The sequence below is a fragment of the Portunus trituberculatus genome, chromosome 38 (genome assembly GCF_017591435.1).
Source record: "Portunus trituberculatus isolate SZX2019 chromosome 38, ASM1759143v1, whole genome shotgun sequence".
NCBI classification, from domain to species: Eukaryota; Metazoa; Arthropoda; class Malacostraca; order Decapoda; family Portunidae; genus Portunus; species Portunus trituberculatus.
Window position 1 is genome coordinate 35,935,887 of NC_059292.1, and position 12,281 is coordinate 35,948,167.

At 41.8% G+C, this 12,281-nt stretch overlaps 1 protein-coding gene across 8 annotated transcripts in view; it reads left to right on the forward strand.

Annotated features, from left to right (window-relative positions):
- The window catches only part of LOC123514788 (atrial natriuretic peptide receptor 1-like), a 491,631-nt gene that overhangs the window by 392,042 nt on the left and 87,308 nt on the right, over positions 1 to 12,281 (forward strand). For all 8 annotated transcript variants that reach the window (XM_045272955.1, XM_045272962.1, XM_045272960.1 and 5 more), the window contains one exon: positions 3,298 to 3,407. In XM_045272955.1, the coding sequence (XP_045128890.1) occupies positions 3,298 to 3,407 (110 nt within the window). The remainder of the gene's footprint in view (positions 1 to 3,297; positions 3,408 to 12,281) is intronic.

Consider the following 12,281-nt stretch of genomic DNA (forward strand, 5'->3'; position numbering starts at 1 on the left):
AAACTATCGTCCCGCAGCCTCATTAATTAAAGGAGGATTTGGCTGTGTCTCCCTGGCGTTTCCTGGCTTCACGGCTCTCCGGCTTCCTCTTTAAAACACTTTCCTCTGTTTCGTCTCGGTGATGATCTGTCAGCGGCCTGGCTCCCCGCGGGCTCATTTGCAAACTTTAGGCTCAGGAAGGGCGTGCATGTTTTAAGACAAAATGCGCACCATGGAGAGAAAGAAAGAGAGAGAAAAAGAGAGAGAGAGAGAGAGAGAGAGAGAGAGAGAGAGAGAGAGAGAGAGAGAGAGAGACACACACACACACACACACACACACACACACACACACACACACACACACACACACACACACACACACACACACACACACACACACACACACACACACACACACACACACACACACACACACACACACACACACACACACACACACACACACACACACACACACACACAATTCTATAACGAAGAATAAACAATAGCCATTCTCTGATAGCCAAACCACCGGAATGGAGAAAATAAAAAGCATAAATCCAGTTCGTGTATGCAATAGTCTTGGCGTGGGAGGAGTGGAAGGAGGGTTCTCTGCATGAGCATGATGGAGAGGACGTGAGCAGGGGAGTGAACAGCTAACAGGATGCCCATTAAAAGTCTGAGAAGATGAAAAGTTGTCTCGTCAAGAGGAAAAAGATGAAGGATTGTATTCTCAAACTTTACCACGTCTTACATCAACTATTTTCGGCAGGCTTTGCTGGAAGTTGTATTTTCAAAAATGTATTTATGGTTTCAAAAAGAAGATGGGAAACAAAAGCTGCACTTTTTGGCCTGTAAAACTGTTCTTGAAGCGCTTAAGAATGCCTTCCATAAATACAGGACACAAACAAACGATACTGAAAAAAAATACAGATGAATAGATAAATCAATAATCAATTAAAGGAACAGATAAGTCAGATACTTGTAAATTGCCCATACATCTCAGGTTTCCCTCCCTTATTCTTTGTGCTCCAATTTGCGTCCCCTCATGTGTTTGCTTTCAGATTACTCCCGTTATAGAAATGGTGAAAACCTCGCCATATTCTATTCTTAATACATTTACAGAGAAGCGGGAACGTGAGCCTGTCGTGAGTGTACAGATCAACACCTTGACTCAAAATGGCCATGTGCGTGCGAGAAGAAAGGTCAAGGTTGAAGGGAAAAGCAGTGAATCTATTTATGTCATAGTGTAGGTTATTCAAGCACGTGTCAGGCTCAGAGTGAAGGAGAAATGCTGTTCAAAGGAGAGCTGAGGTGGGCATCTGTTTTGTCTCTTGTGCTTCACTGAAAGAAGAATTAAGGTTAAGTAAAAGAGTTAAGCAGGTACGTAGTTTAGAAAATAATATATTTATAACTTAATACATAGAAAATAAAGAATTAAATGAGACAGAGAGAGAGAGAGAGAGAGAGAGAGAGAGAGAGAGAGAGAGAGAGAGAGAGAGAGAGAGAGAGAGGACAACTTATGATAAACATGTGTACTTTCACAGACAAAAATTTCCCTGGACAGTAGTTTCTTGAAATACCACTCGTGAGTCTCGCAACGTAATAGTTTTCCTTCTGTATGTTTAAGAATGATAATGTTCGCCAGCAGAATCCGATTACGCGTGGGCTCCTTAGAGAAGAGGCTTTGTGGCAGGATTCTGAACGTAGCCTGAAGCTGAGAACTGGAAGGGAGTGCAGTAACAAGTGTCTCTTAATGATGTTTTCCTCCTATTCCTTCTGAGACTCGTAGCTTTTTTTCCTCCATACTGATAGTTATATGGACAGTGGAGTAGTGAAGGTGGTAGACAAATCTCAGGTTGACCCAAGAGAAGAGAAGTAATGTACTCTTAAGTCAATTCTTTTTAAATTTCCTACTCAAAAAATCTTTAACAATAGGCACATACATTACTCCTGGGAGCAATATTGTACTACCTCCACGTGCCTCTAACTGAAAAATAAAACATCAAAGCAAGGTATTTGGATAGTTATGGGTTTGTCATGGCACATAAAGGGAACATGATACGCGAGCAACAATATTTTTACCACTCATACTGAGAAAGATAATAAAATGTGGCGTAACATCAAGTAGGTTGATAAATTGATTCACGATCTGCTTGTCATTTGAATCTTATCTCTGGAAAGCAAAACACTGCTCTATAGTGAACACTGATAATACTAAGCAAGAGGTGATCACTTTGAAGCCCACTGGTGAGAAAGGATGGTGCGTCATGCTGCTCTGTCTCTGCCACCACCACCACCACCACCACCACCAATAATCAATATCAACAATAGCACGTGTCGACCAAGAAGGGCAGCTTTGTGGGCCGTCAGATAAGACTAAAACTTTCTCTTTCGACTGATTTAACCCTTGTTTTTCTGTAACCTGATATGAAGGCGAAATTCCTGCATGGTTCATTAAAAGTTATTTCTATATCAATTTCGGAATTTCCATGGACTTCGTTATACGTATAGTAAAGGTATGCTTTGCTGTCCTCGTTACTGCCAGCTTTGCTGCCAGTCTCGAAGTAGAGCCAAATGATGAGGCAGATTGAAAGCAGATCATCGTTAGAGGAAGGTGGAAGAGATACTTATGTAAAAGAAGAGAAGGAAAGAAATATTGAGCAGTGAAAGGAGGACGAAGATAAGGAAAAGAAAGATTGAGATTAAGAGGAGGAGAAAAAGTGTGCAGTGTGAACCGGAAAGTGAACGATTCATATCCGACATCGGGAAAGTGCGTGACTACATCATTAACGACTCCTAGATCAGAGGGTGTTAGTGTGTGTGTAATTTACCTTTTTCACCTCGGTCGCCTGCTGGCCACCCAGCCAGTCTTCCCCATTACGGAGCGAGCTCAGAGCTCATAGACAGATCTTCGGGTAGGATACACACAACACACACTGGGAAAGCGACGCCACAACCCCTCGAGTTTCATCCCGTACTTATTTACTGCTAGGTGAACACATTAAGAGGCTTGCCCATTTGCCTCGCCGCTTCCCGGGACTCGAACCCGGTCCTCTCGATTGTGAGTCGAGCGTGCTAACCACTACACTACGCGGTGTGTGTGTGTGTGTGTGTGTGTGTGTGTGTGTGTGTGTGTGTGTGTGTGTGTGTGTGTGTGTGTGTAGAAATAATGACAAGTAAAGGTATCATCGGTACGGTCAAAGGCTCAAGCCCCAACACGCATTTAAACCGTTATGTACTGCTTTATTTCTTGTTGTTCTGCAGTATAACGTTCAGATTCCCTCATATCACCTTCTTTTCCGTCTTTTCCCGCAGCTGACGTGGTGCCGCCCTGGTTTACAAGCAACATCTCCATTGACGAACACGGCGACAGGAAGGCGGACTACACACTCCTTGACATGAACTCCTTCACCGGCATCTTCGAGGTGAGGCCCAGTGTGCATTTGAGTCAATCCTCCGACTGCTCATAAAAGTAAGGCCCTCATTCTTTCATTCTGATTACTATTGTGGACGATTTTACTAACTTTCAGCTATAATCATTGGCACGGAATGGCTTAAAGTACTCAGCGTCTGTGTTCTCTTTCAAAATTTTGCTTTAATCTTGCACCAGATGATTTCCTTTAGTTCGAAGAGTTATAATAGTGATAATGTTAAGACAGTCCTGGACGTTGGGTCTGGTTAGCACTGGCACTGATAGAAATACATTTGTTTGTTTTCACCCTTTTTCTTCATTTTTATGTGTTCGGATTTAAGTTACATCTTTACAAGTTATGTCAAATAGAGCATGTTTATGGTTTTGAAAATGTCATTGCTCTTCCTTCACAAAAACAAAGTAGGAAGCTAATGGTAGCCTCTTGACCATAAGTGGATGGCAATGAGAGAGAGAAACCTGTGGGAGAGTTTTGTTAATGTGGTAATAGTGAAACTTTCCTGCCTCGTTGCCAGAACAGGAGCATCACCTTTAATGGCAAAGATGTAATGTTGAAAGGGGAAAGGTAAATAGTGCGAGTGTTTAGCTGTTGTTTTGTCTCCCTTGACGAGACGGCGAGGCGTCGAGGCGGCGGAACTTCGAGGCGAGAGGTATTAATGGCACACTCTTAAAGCGATAACGACTCAGTATTAAAATCTGCTTTTGACTCATTCACCAGCTGAAGGTCCTAAATGTACAAACTTGATCTGAAAACCAGCTTAGATAGGCTGATGGTGTCGCCGGAGCAGGGACGTCTTAGTACCGGTTTGGTGAGGGCAGGGCGAGGGCAGGTAGGAGGAGGCCTATAGGGAAAGGTCAAGAGCAAAATGTGGAGTAAGGATAGACAACACCTGAAGGCTCCCACGTGTCTCATTTAACCTGGCGAGGTAGTCTTAGTGGCTGTCCAGGGAGAAATAGACTGCTGGAAAAAAGGTACCCTCATCTGTTTTTCACACCGCGTCTGTCGCTGGCTAATACAACTCGAGGAAAGACGGAGCAAGTAAAGGCTGCCCATACAAGTGAAGGCTATTATTGCCCGCAGTGTTACGTGTGCAGCAGGATAAGAGAGTCGAGGCCAGTGCTGCTCAGAACAACGGCTCAAGTAATGACGCAATCGAATGACTCAACCCGTGTCTCACCGCTGGGCATCCGAGAAAACTCTTCAAAAACAAAAAAAACAAAAAAACAGAAGAAATCATGCACGCCACTGAGTATTCGAGCGAACTCTTCAATAAAACTTAAAAAATGAATGAATAAATAGAATCATTCATGCATTCTTCATACTTCTAATTAGCAGGAAAGTTAATGTCCGCATCAGTGCAGTTTCACACACACACACACAGAGAGAGAGAGAGAGAGAGAGAGAGAGAGAGAGAGAATTACTCCACGCAAACAAGGAAGTGTTGGTGTGCATCATGATCCTTGATACAAAGGTTAACTATGATAATCCTTTTATCCTCGAAATTTGAAAATTGCCGAACCTAACTTCCTGTGTTTGCTTACAAGTGGAACATCAGAACACGCTGGAAAAATGTATAATGCACACACTGCTCCACTACTACCACCACCACCACCACCAGTTCAGGCGGCATGGACTGAGCTATTTCCAACACTTTCTACATTTTTCCCCTCCTCAGCCCCGGTCCCTCTCTTGGCTCCCTTCCGAAGTTTTCCGGCGCCAATAGCTCCCCTTTTTTTTCACCTTTTTTTGTAAAGAAGCATTCAGTGGCCTCGAGCACCGATATACCCCACCATTAATCTCCTTGCCATTTAATCTTTCCTTTAAACCATTTGTCATTTACTCAGCAAGCTATTTTTTTTGTTTTGTTGTTGTTTTCTATTCACTTACGATTTCTTTACTAACTCTGCATCGAATTGCATGTTTTACGTTAATGTTACGCTGAATGTCTTTGGCACTTAATCATAAATCAAGAATTTTGGTGAAAACTAAAAGATTAAATGTCACTTTCTATTTTTGATGCTGGAATTCGTTAGTATAGCTTGTCATAAACATGTTCTAAAGGGCTAACGTACCTCCTGCTGCTTGTTGCTCATCTGGCATGTATTCTTCAACATTTATGACTTTGATTACCATTATGGACGGCATTGAATTTCTAAGGGTGTATTCATTAGTGGTAGTTTAATAAGCATTATTTTTTATGAAAATGCAGGGGACATGTATAAGATCTTAACCAGTAATTTTTGTGACCTTTCAAAACAATCCTAATGACAAACAGTGGCTTTTGAGCGGATAATAGGCACGTGCGGCAAGTAACTCGCAGGCCGGTTTGCTCCACTAGAATAAGATACCGATGGGAAAACGAACCCTAGGTATTTGTAGTAAGTTGGCCAGAGCAGCGGCCGGTGTCCCTTGGTGATGAATGAGTCACTAAACAAAGGCAAAGAGCGACAGAGCACACAGGAGTGTTGTTGTATTACCACCCTTGTGTCGAGCAGGCGTGACCAAGAAAACAAAGAGTGACGCTAATGGCTGACAAAAGGAGTGAAATATTAATGAGGCAAAATGGTTTATAGTTAAAAGTAAAGTGATAGAAACAAAATACTCACTTACTCGATCCCAAGAAAATAGTAGACCTAGTAGAGAGTTACTGGACTACTGTCTGTGAAAAAAAAAAAAAAAAAAAAAAAAATATATATATATATATATATATATATATATATATATATATATATATATATATATATATATATATATATATTACTGATTATTTTATAGACAGAACTGGGTGACAGAGTCTGGCAAAGTTTCGCAACTCATAGAGAAGATTCATGAATGCATTGTTTGTCAGAATATTTAATTAACCTACCTTCTCATAATGAATCGTGGCATATTTTCATATTCCATTATAACAGGCCCGTTCATTCTTGCTAACACATACATAACCTATATTTAGAACCACACAATTGAATTAACCATTTCACTACGATACGAAACATCAACAGAATCAGACGCAACGCATGGAATCTTTAGAAGCGTATATAAGAAGGTAGGAGATCAAAAGAGCAGATTTTCCAACTTCTTAGTAAAGATGTCTCGGAGGATGATAATTAATTAGAGGAAGATGTAGTACTAAATAGCAGCCAAAGGGTTAAGAGAACACATGAATAAGAGTAGAAATATAAAGGTAAATCAGTAAAAGGCAGGCAGGTGAGTGGAGAGGCAGGTAGCAAGTCAGGTTCTGACGCCATTAAGTGAACCGTCGTGCAGAATGTTTTAGTGGCTGGCCTCGCAAGGGATCGGCAAGTCAGGGTCAACTTTACCCAACTCAGAGGACGAACAGGAGGCGCGAGGTGGAAAGGGAGGAAGCTTCGCCCAGATTTCACTGCTTCAGCCTGAAAAATTGATGGCCTTATTCCTGCCTCCACCCGCCCTCCTGACAGCTAACTGTGATGGGGAGGAGGGAGGAGGGGGACGAGAGAGAAGAGAGGAGATAAAGGCAGGAAGAAGAAGAAGAAGAAGAAGAAGAAGAAGAAGAAAAGAAAAAGAAGAAGAGAGAAAAGAGAAGAGGAGGAGGAAGAGAAGGAAGACGAGGAGGAGAAGGAAGGATGAAGGATGACAGCGACGAAGATAGGCAGGACGACACGTATGTCCTTCGAGACGCCCTATGCTTCTACACACACACACACACACACACACACACACACACACACACACACACACACACACACACACACACACACACACACACACACTAACGAACCCTACATACAATAAACTCAGCGAGATCCAGTTAGGGAAGTATCTGGAATGCAAAGGTGAGGCGAGTGTTGCGCTGGAGACCCTTGAATACTTGATGTGTTGTGGGGGAGGGTACAGGCAGGTCAAGGTCAGGAAGAGGTCAACTGGGAGGAGGAGGAGGAGGAGGAAGAAGAGGAGGAGGAGGAGGAGGAGGAGGAGAAGGAGGAGGAGAGATACAAAGAAACGTAAAGGAATAGTGAGTAATAAGAGACCCCGTAGACTCTTAAGAGTGGATGCAGTACTCAAGGTGGGGTTTCATAATGTAACTTTTGATTTCTATCCATTCTCAAGCCTGATGAAGCCAAGCAGTCTATCATTAATCATAACTAACTTTGTAAATAGTGTTGAATGATCCTGAAATCGTTTGCCTTTTTCTCACTGTTTGTTCGCTGCTGAAATCCATGAGCCTTTCATCAAACAATGTATACGCTATTGCAGTGACTTCTGATATGCAATAGATTAAAATTTTTAGCGTTGTATTTCATATTCCTTTCCCTGATATTGGAGGTAGGTCAGAATGTCAAGTCTTGTAATCCAGTTACTGGCAATTTTCCTATCGTCGGCAAATTTTCATTCTAAGAGCGAGGTTCTCATCAGTGTTGAAAAAAAAAAAACATTAGCAAATGCAATACAGATCGAAGCAGTAACTATTGAAATTCTCCATTAACATTAAGCCTTATAAAAAAAAATACTCGTGTTGTTTAAAGCCATTTCTTCACCTCCTGAAGAGCCAATCCTCCAGGCAAATGTGAAGGAGAAGGAGGTGAAGGTGGTGATGGTTTGAGGAGCAGTGCTTCACTCTGGTTTTGGGGTTTCATTTATTCAGGCGCTTCAGCGCTTCATTTTTCCGCCTCAGGATGACAAATGGTTTGAGAATTCTAAAAGAGAAGCGGAACGCCTTGCACGGCGTCCTCTTTTTTCTTCACGACGCTGAGTATAAATCACGTTTCTTATCGATACCGTCGGAAGTGTGTGTGTGTGTGTGTGTGTGTGTGTGTGTGTGTGTGTGTGTGTGTGTGTGTGTTAGACTCAGTGGTAATAATGATAATGATAATCAATGTCAGTAATATTAACTCTTCATATCGCAACCAATGTTTTCACTCTCCTAAATAAACGTTCATCTATCATCGTTGAAGCACAGAAATAAATAATCTGAATCAACAGGCTCTCACTCACACTGTACACATCAGAGAGAGAGAGAGAGAGAGAGAGAGAGAGAGAGAGAGAGAGAGAGAGAGAGAGAGAGAGAGAGCCTTGGAAGTCTCTCGAACGATAGGAAGCGTGAAATATACTAACGAAAAAGGCGATGGTGAAGGAAGCGTGACTGGAACCCCTTAAGAGCCACCATTGTAGGGCCAGGGGGGAGATAAGTGCATGAAGTGTCACGGGGTCTTCATTTGCCTCCCTAGTCCACTTTTCCTCCCTGACTAACATCGTCTCTTGTCTCCCGTCCACTTTTTTGTTCTTTTATTCAGATTCTACTGTTGAATACATGGCTTTCCTTCTTCCCTCTACCCATATGAGTCAGTATTTTCTATTTGTTTAGGACTCTTTCTTTTTTCATTTTATTTTTTCCTTCGTTTCTTAATTTTTCTTTTTTTTTCTTTACTGTTTTTTCTGTTCCTATTTCCTATTTCTTCGGGACTCTTTCTTTTTTCGTTTTATTCTTTCCTTCGTTTCTTAATCTTTTTTTTGTCTTTCCTTACTTTCCTTTTGTCATTTCTTCCATATATTTCTATTTTCATTTTATTTTCATTTTATTTTGTTGTCTTTTTTTTTCCCTTTGTTTCCCAATCTTTCTCTTTCTTCCTTTTCCTTTCCTTACTTTTCTTTTTCATTTCTTTCCTATACTTTTATTTTCACTTTATTTCATTACCTCTCCTCTTTTTTTTATTTTCCTTTTCTTTACTATTCTTATTTTTTCAATTCCTTCCTACCTCATTTTTCTCATTTTCCATTTCATAGTCTTTCATTTCATCTCCATTCCTTCCGTTTAGTTTCTTCTCTTTTCTTTGTTTCCTTTTCTTTCCTTCATTTCTGTTTTCCTACTTCTCCCTTCTCTTTCAATCTTTTCCTTCTCTCTTTTCAATCCTTCCCTTTTCTTTGCTTCCTCTCCTTTTCTTCATTTCTTTTTTTCTACCCTTTCCCTTCTCTTTTAATCTTTTCCTTCTCTTTTCCTTCCTTTCCTTTCCTTTATTTTCCCTTTTCTTTCCCTTTCATATCCCTCTCCCTTCCCTTCCTTTCCCTTCTCTTCGCGCTCACTGGCCTCCACCACCTCTCCCTTACAACACATCCCACTCTTGCACATTATTTATCCACATCACGCTTGCTTCTACATTCCCTCTCCCTCGTACACTTTTCCACTCTCCTCTTCTTTCCCTTCGCTCTCTTACCAATTTTCCCCGCATACTTTTTTCTCCGACCCACAGCCAGTTCACATTCAGTACACGAATTCTCTTTCTTTTTTTTCCTCTTTGTTCATGCTTACAAAAATAAACAAGTGGAAAAGAACGCTGGTTAGAAAAGATATTAGTTTCCTCAGCAAAATAACAATGGTGTCGTTTGGAGGAGGATCAGTTTAAAAAAAGAGTCTTATTATAAGTCTTAACGGTAATGCTTTTGTTTTTACTTTTCTTTCATTTGTGAAGGGAGGAGGTGGAGGCGAGGGAGGAGTGGTGGGATGGAGGGATGGAGGGAGGGATGGATGGAGGGAGGGAGAGAGATAAAGGGAGAGGATGGGACAGTTATGCAGTGTTTTTTTTTCTTTCTTTTTTTTTATTTGTGAACGGAGGAGAAGGAGGAGGAGGAGGAGGAGGAGGAGAAGTCGGAGGGAGGAAAAGAAGGATGATGGAGGGAGGAATGGAGGAAGGAGAGAGAGAGAGAGAGAAAGGGAGAGGATGGGACAGCAATGCAATGTTTTTTTTTCTTTTTCTTTGTTACCTGAACTTTTACGTTTATTTTCTAAACAGACAGTATCCTTTGCCACCCCTCCCCCCCCCTCTCTCTCTCTCTCTCTCTCTCTCTCTCTCTCTCTCTCTCTCTCTCTCTCTCTCTCTCTCTCTCTCTCTCTCTCTCTCTCTCTCTCTCTCTCTCTCTCTCTCTCTCTCTCTCTCTCTCTCTCTCTCTCTCTCTCTCTCTCTCTCTCTCTCTCTCTCTCTCTCTCTCTCTCTCTCTCTCTCTCTCTCTCTCTCTCTCTCTCTCTCTCTCTCTCTCTCTCTCTCTCTCTCTCTCTCTCTCTCTCTCTCTCTCTCTCTCTCTCTCTCTCTCTCTCTCTCTCTCTCTCTCTCTCTCTCTCTCTCTCTCTCTCTCTCTCTCTCTCTCTCTCTCTCTCTCTCTCTCTCTCTCTCTCTCTCTCTCTCTCTCTCTCTCTCTCTCTCTCTCTCTCTCTCTCTCTCTCTCTCTCTCTCTCTCTCTCTCTCTCTCTCTCTCTCTCTCTCTCTCTCTCTCTCTCTCTCTCTCTCTCTCTCTCTCTCTCTCTCTCTCTCTCTCTCTCTCTCTCTCTCTCTCTCTCTCTCTCTCTCTCTCTCTCTCTCTCTCTCTCTCTCTCTCTCTCTCTCTCTCTCTCTCTCTCTCTCTCTCTCTCTCTCTCTCTCTCTCTCTCTCTCTCTCTCTCTCTCTCTCTCTCTCTCTCTCTCTCTCTATACTCATGTGCTTTTCCTTATGCATGTAGATTACATTACGCAACTTCTCTATTTCCCAAGAACAGCTTCGCCAGCACACCATGTAATTTTTCCTTCCCTTCACATGTAACTGTTCTCTCCTTTATATACATTTCCTTCCATCCTCTTGTTCTTCCTCCCTCTCTATGTACCTGATCTTTCCTCTTGTTATCCTTCCATCCACCCATGCAAAGCTACCTGCATCACTTCCTGTGTTAATGTTTATCCACCTTCCAGTCTTCCTCAATGTTGGGTAGTGGGGTGGCCTAACCGCTCTCCTATACTCGTGTCGACAGCGATGGATCAGAGGGGGATGCCACGAGGTAGCCTGCAAAGAGGTCACAAATGGAATTTTTCTTAGTGGGGAGTGGGGTTGGTTTTACACTCGATCCACAGTCTTTCTTATTTATTTATTTATTTTTCTTTTTTTAGATGTGGTTAGCGAGGTTTGAGTTTTGTTGCTTGATCGTGAGTTAGTAATCCTCAGCAAACAAATGGATGAGATGAACAGTGATTTCAGAATCTAAAAGTACTCTTTAAAGGTAGGAAGAAACTTGATTACACAACAAAAAGTAAGATGAAGCATAGTGGAGGATAAGGAATGTTGAGTTGGAGAGAAAGGATATGGAGTACAAAAAAAGACAGGAAAGGAAGGAGCATAGGACATGGGAGAGAAAGAAGAATAAAAGGAGTGAGAATGCAAGGGAGAAAAGAATCTTGCTGGGTCACTGTTGGAAAGGACTTGTTATTTTCCAGCGTGCGGAGGCGGCAGGCAGGGAGCTGAATGTGCTAATCAAGGCAACGACACCCTTGGACCTACAGACGCCACGGGAGGCTCCTAAGTCCAAGTGTTGTTGTCGAGAGGCTGCTATTGTCATGTGTGTGTGTGTGTGTGTGTGTGTGTGTGTGTGTGTGTGTGTGTGTGTGTGTGTGTGTGTGTGCGCGTGTGATCTTTTTTTTTATTATCATTGAAGGAATAATTTTCTTGCAATACTTTTATGTTACATTTCTTTTTATTCATTTTTACTTGATCGTGTCAGGAGAGTATTATGACGCCCTAATGAAAAAAAAATATTAACTATACACCTGTTTCATTTTTACACCTGTCACTGACTAAATATAAAAAAAATAATCACAAAAGCAGTAAAGGTGTAGTTTGGAACAAAGCGTTCATATTTAGTCATCCTTTCAGCCTCGTGAAACACACAATGAAGCAGTTCCAGAGAAGTGAGTAATAAACGAGATTAATCATCAGTAGAAAGTTTTAGGACCGTCAATCACTATATCGCTCAAATGCAAAAAAAGAAAAGAGCGAGAGAGAGAGAGAGAGAGAGAGAGAGAGAGAGAGAGAGAGAGAGAGAGAGAGAGAGAGAGAGAGAGAGAGAGAAGTATATAATGTGGAAAGAAATCA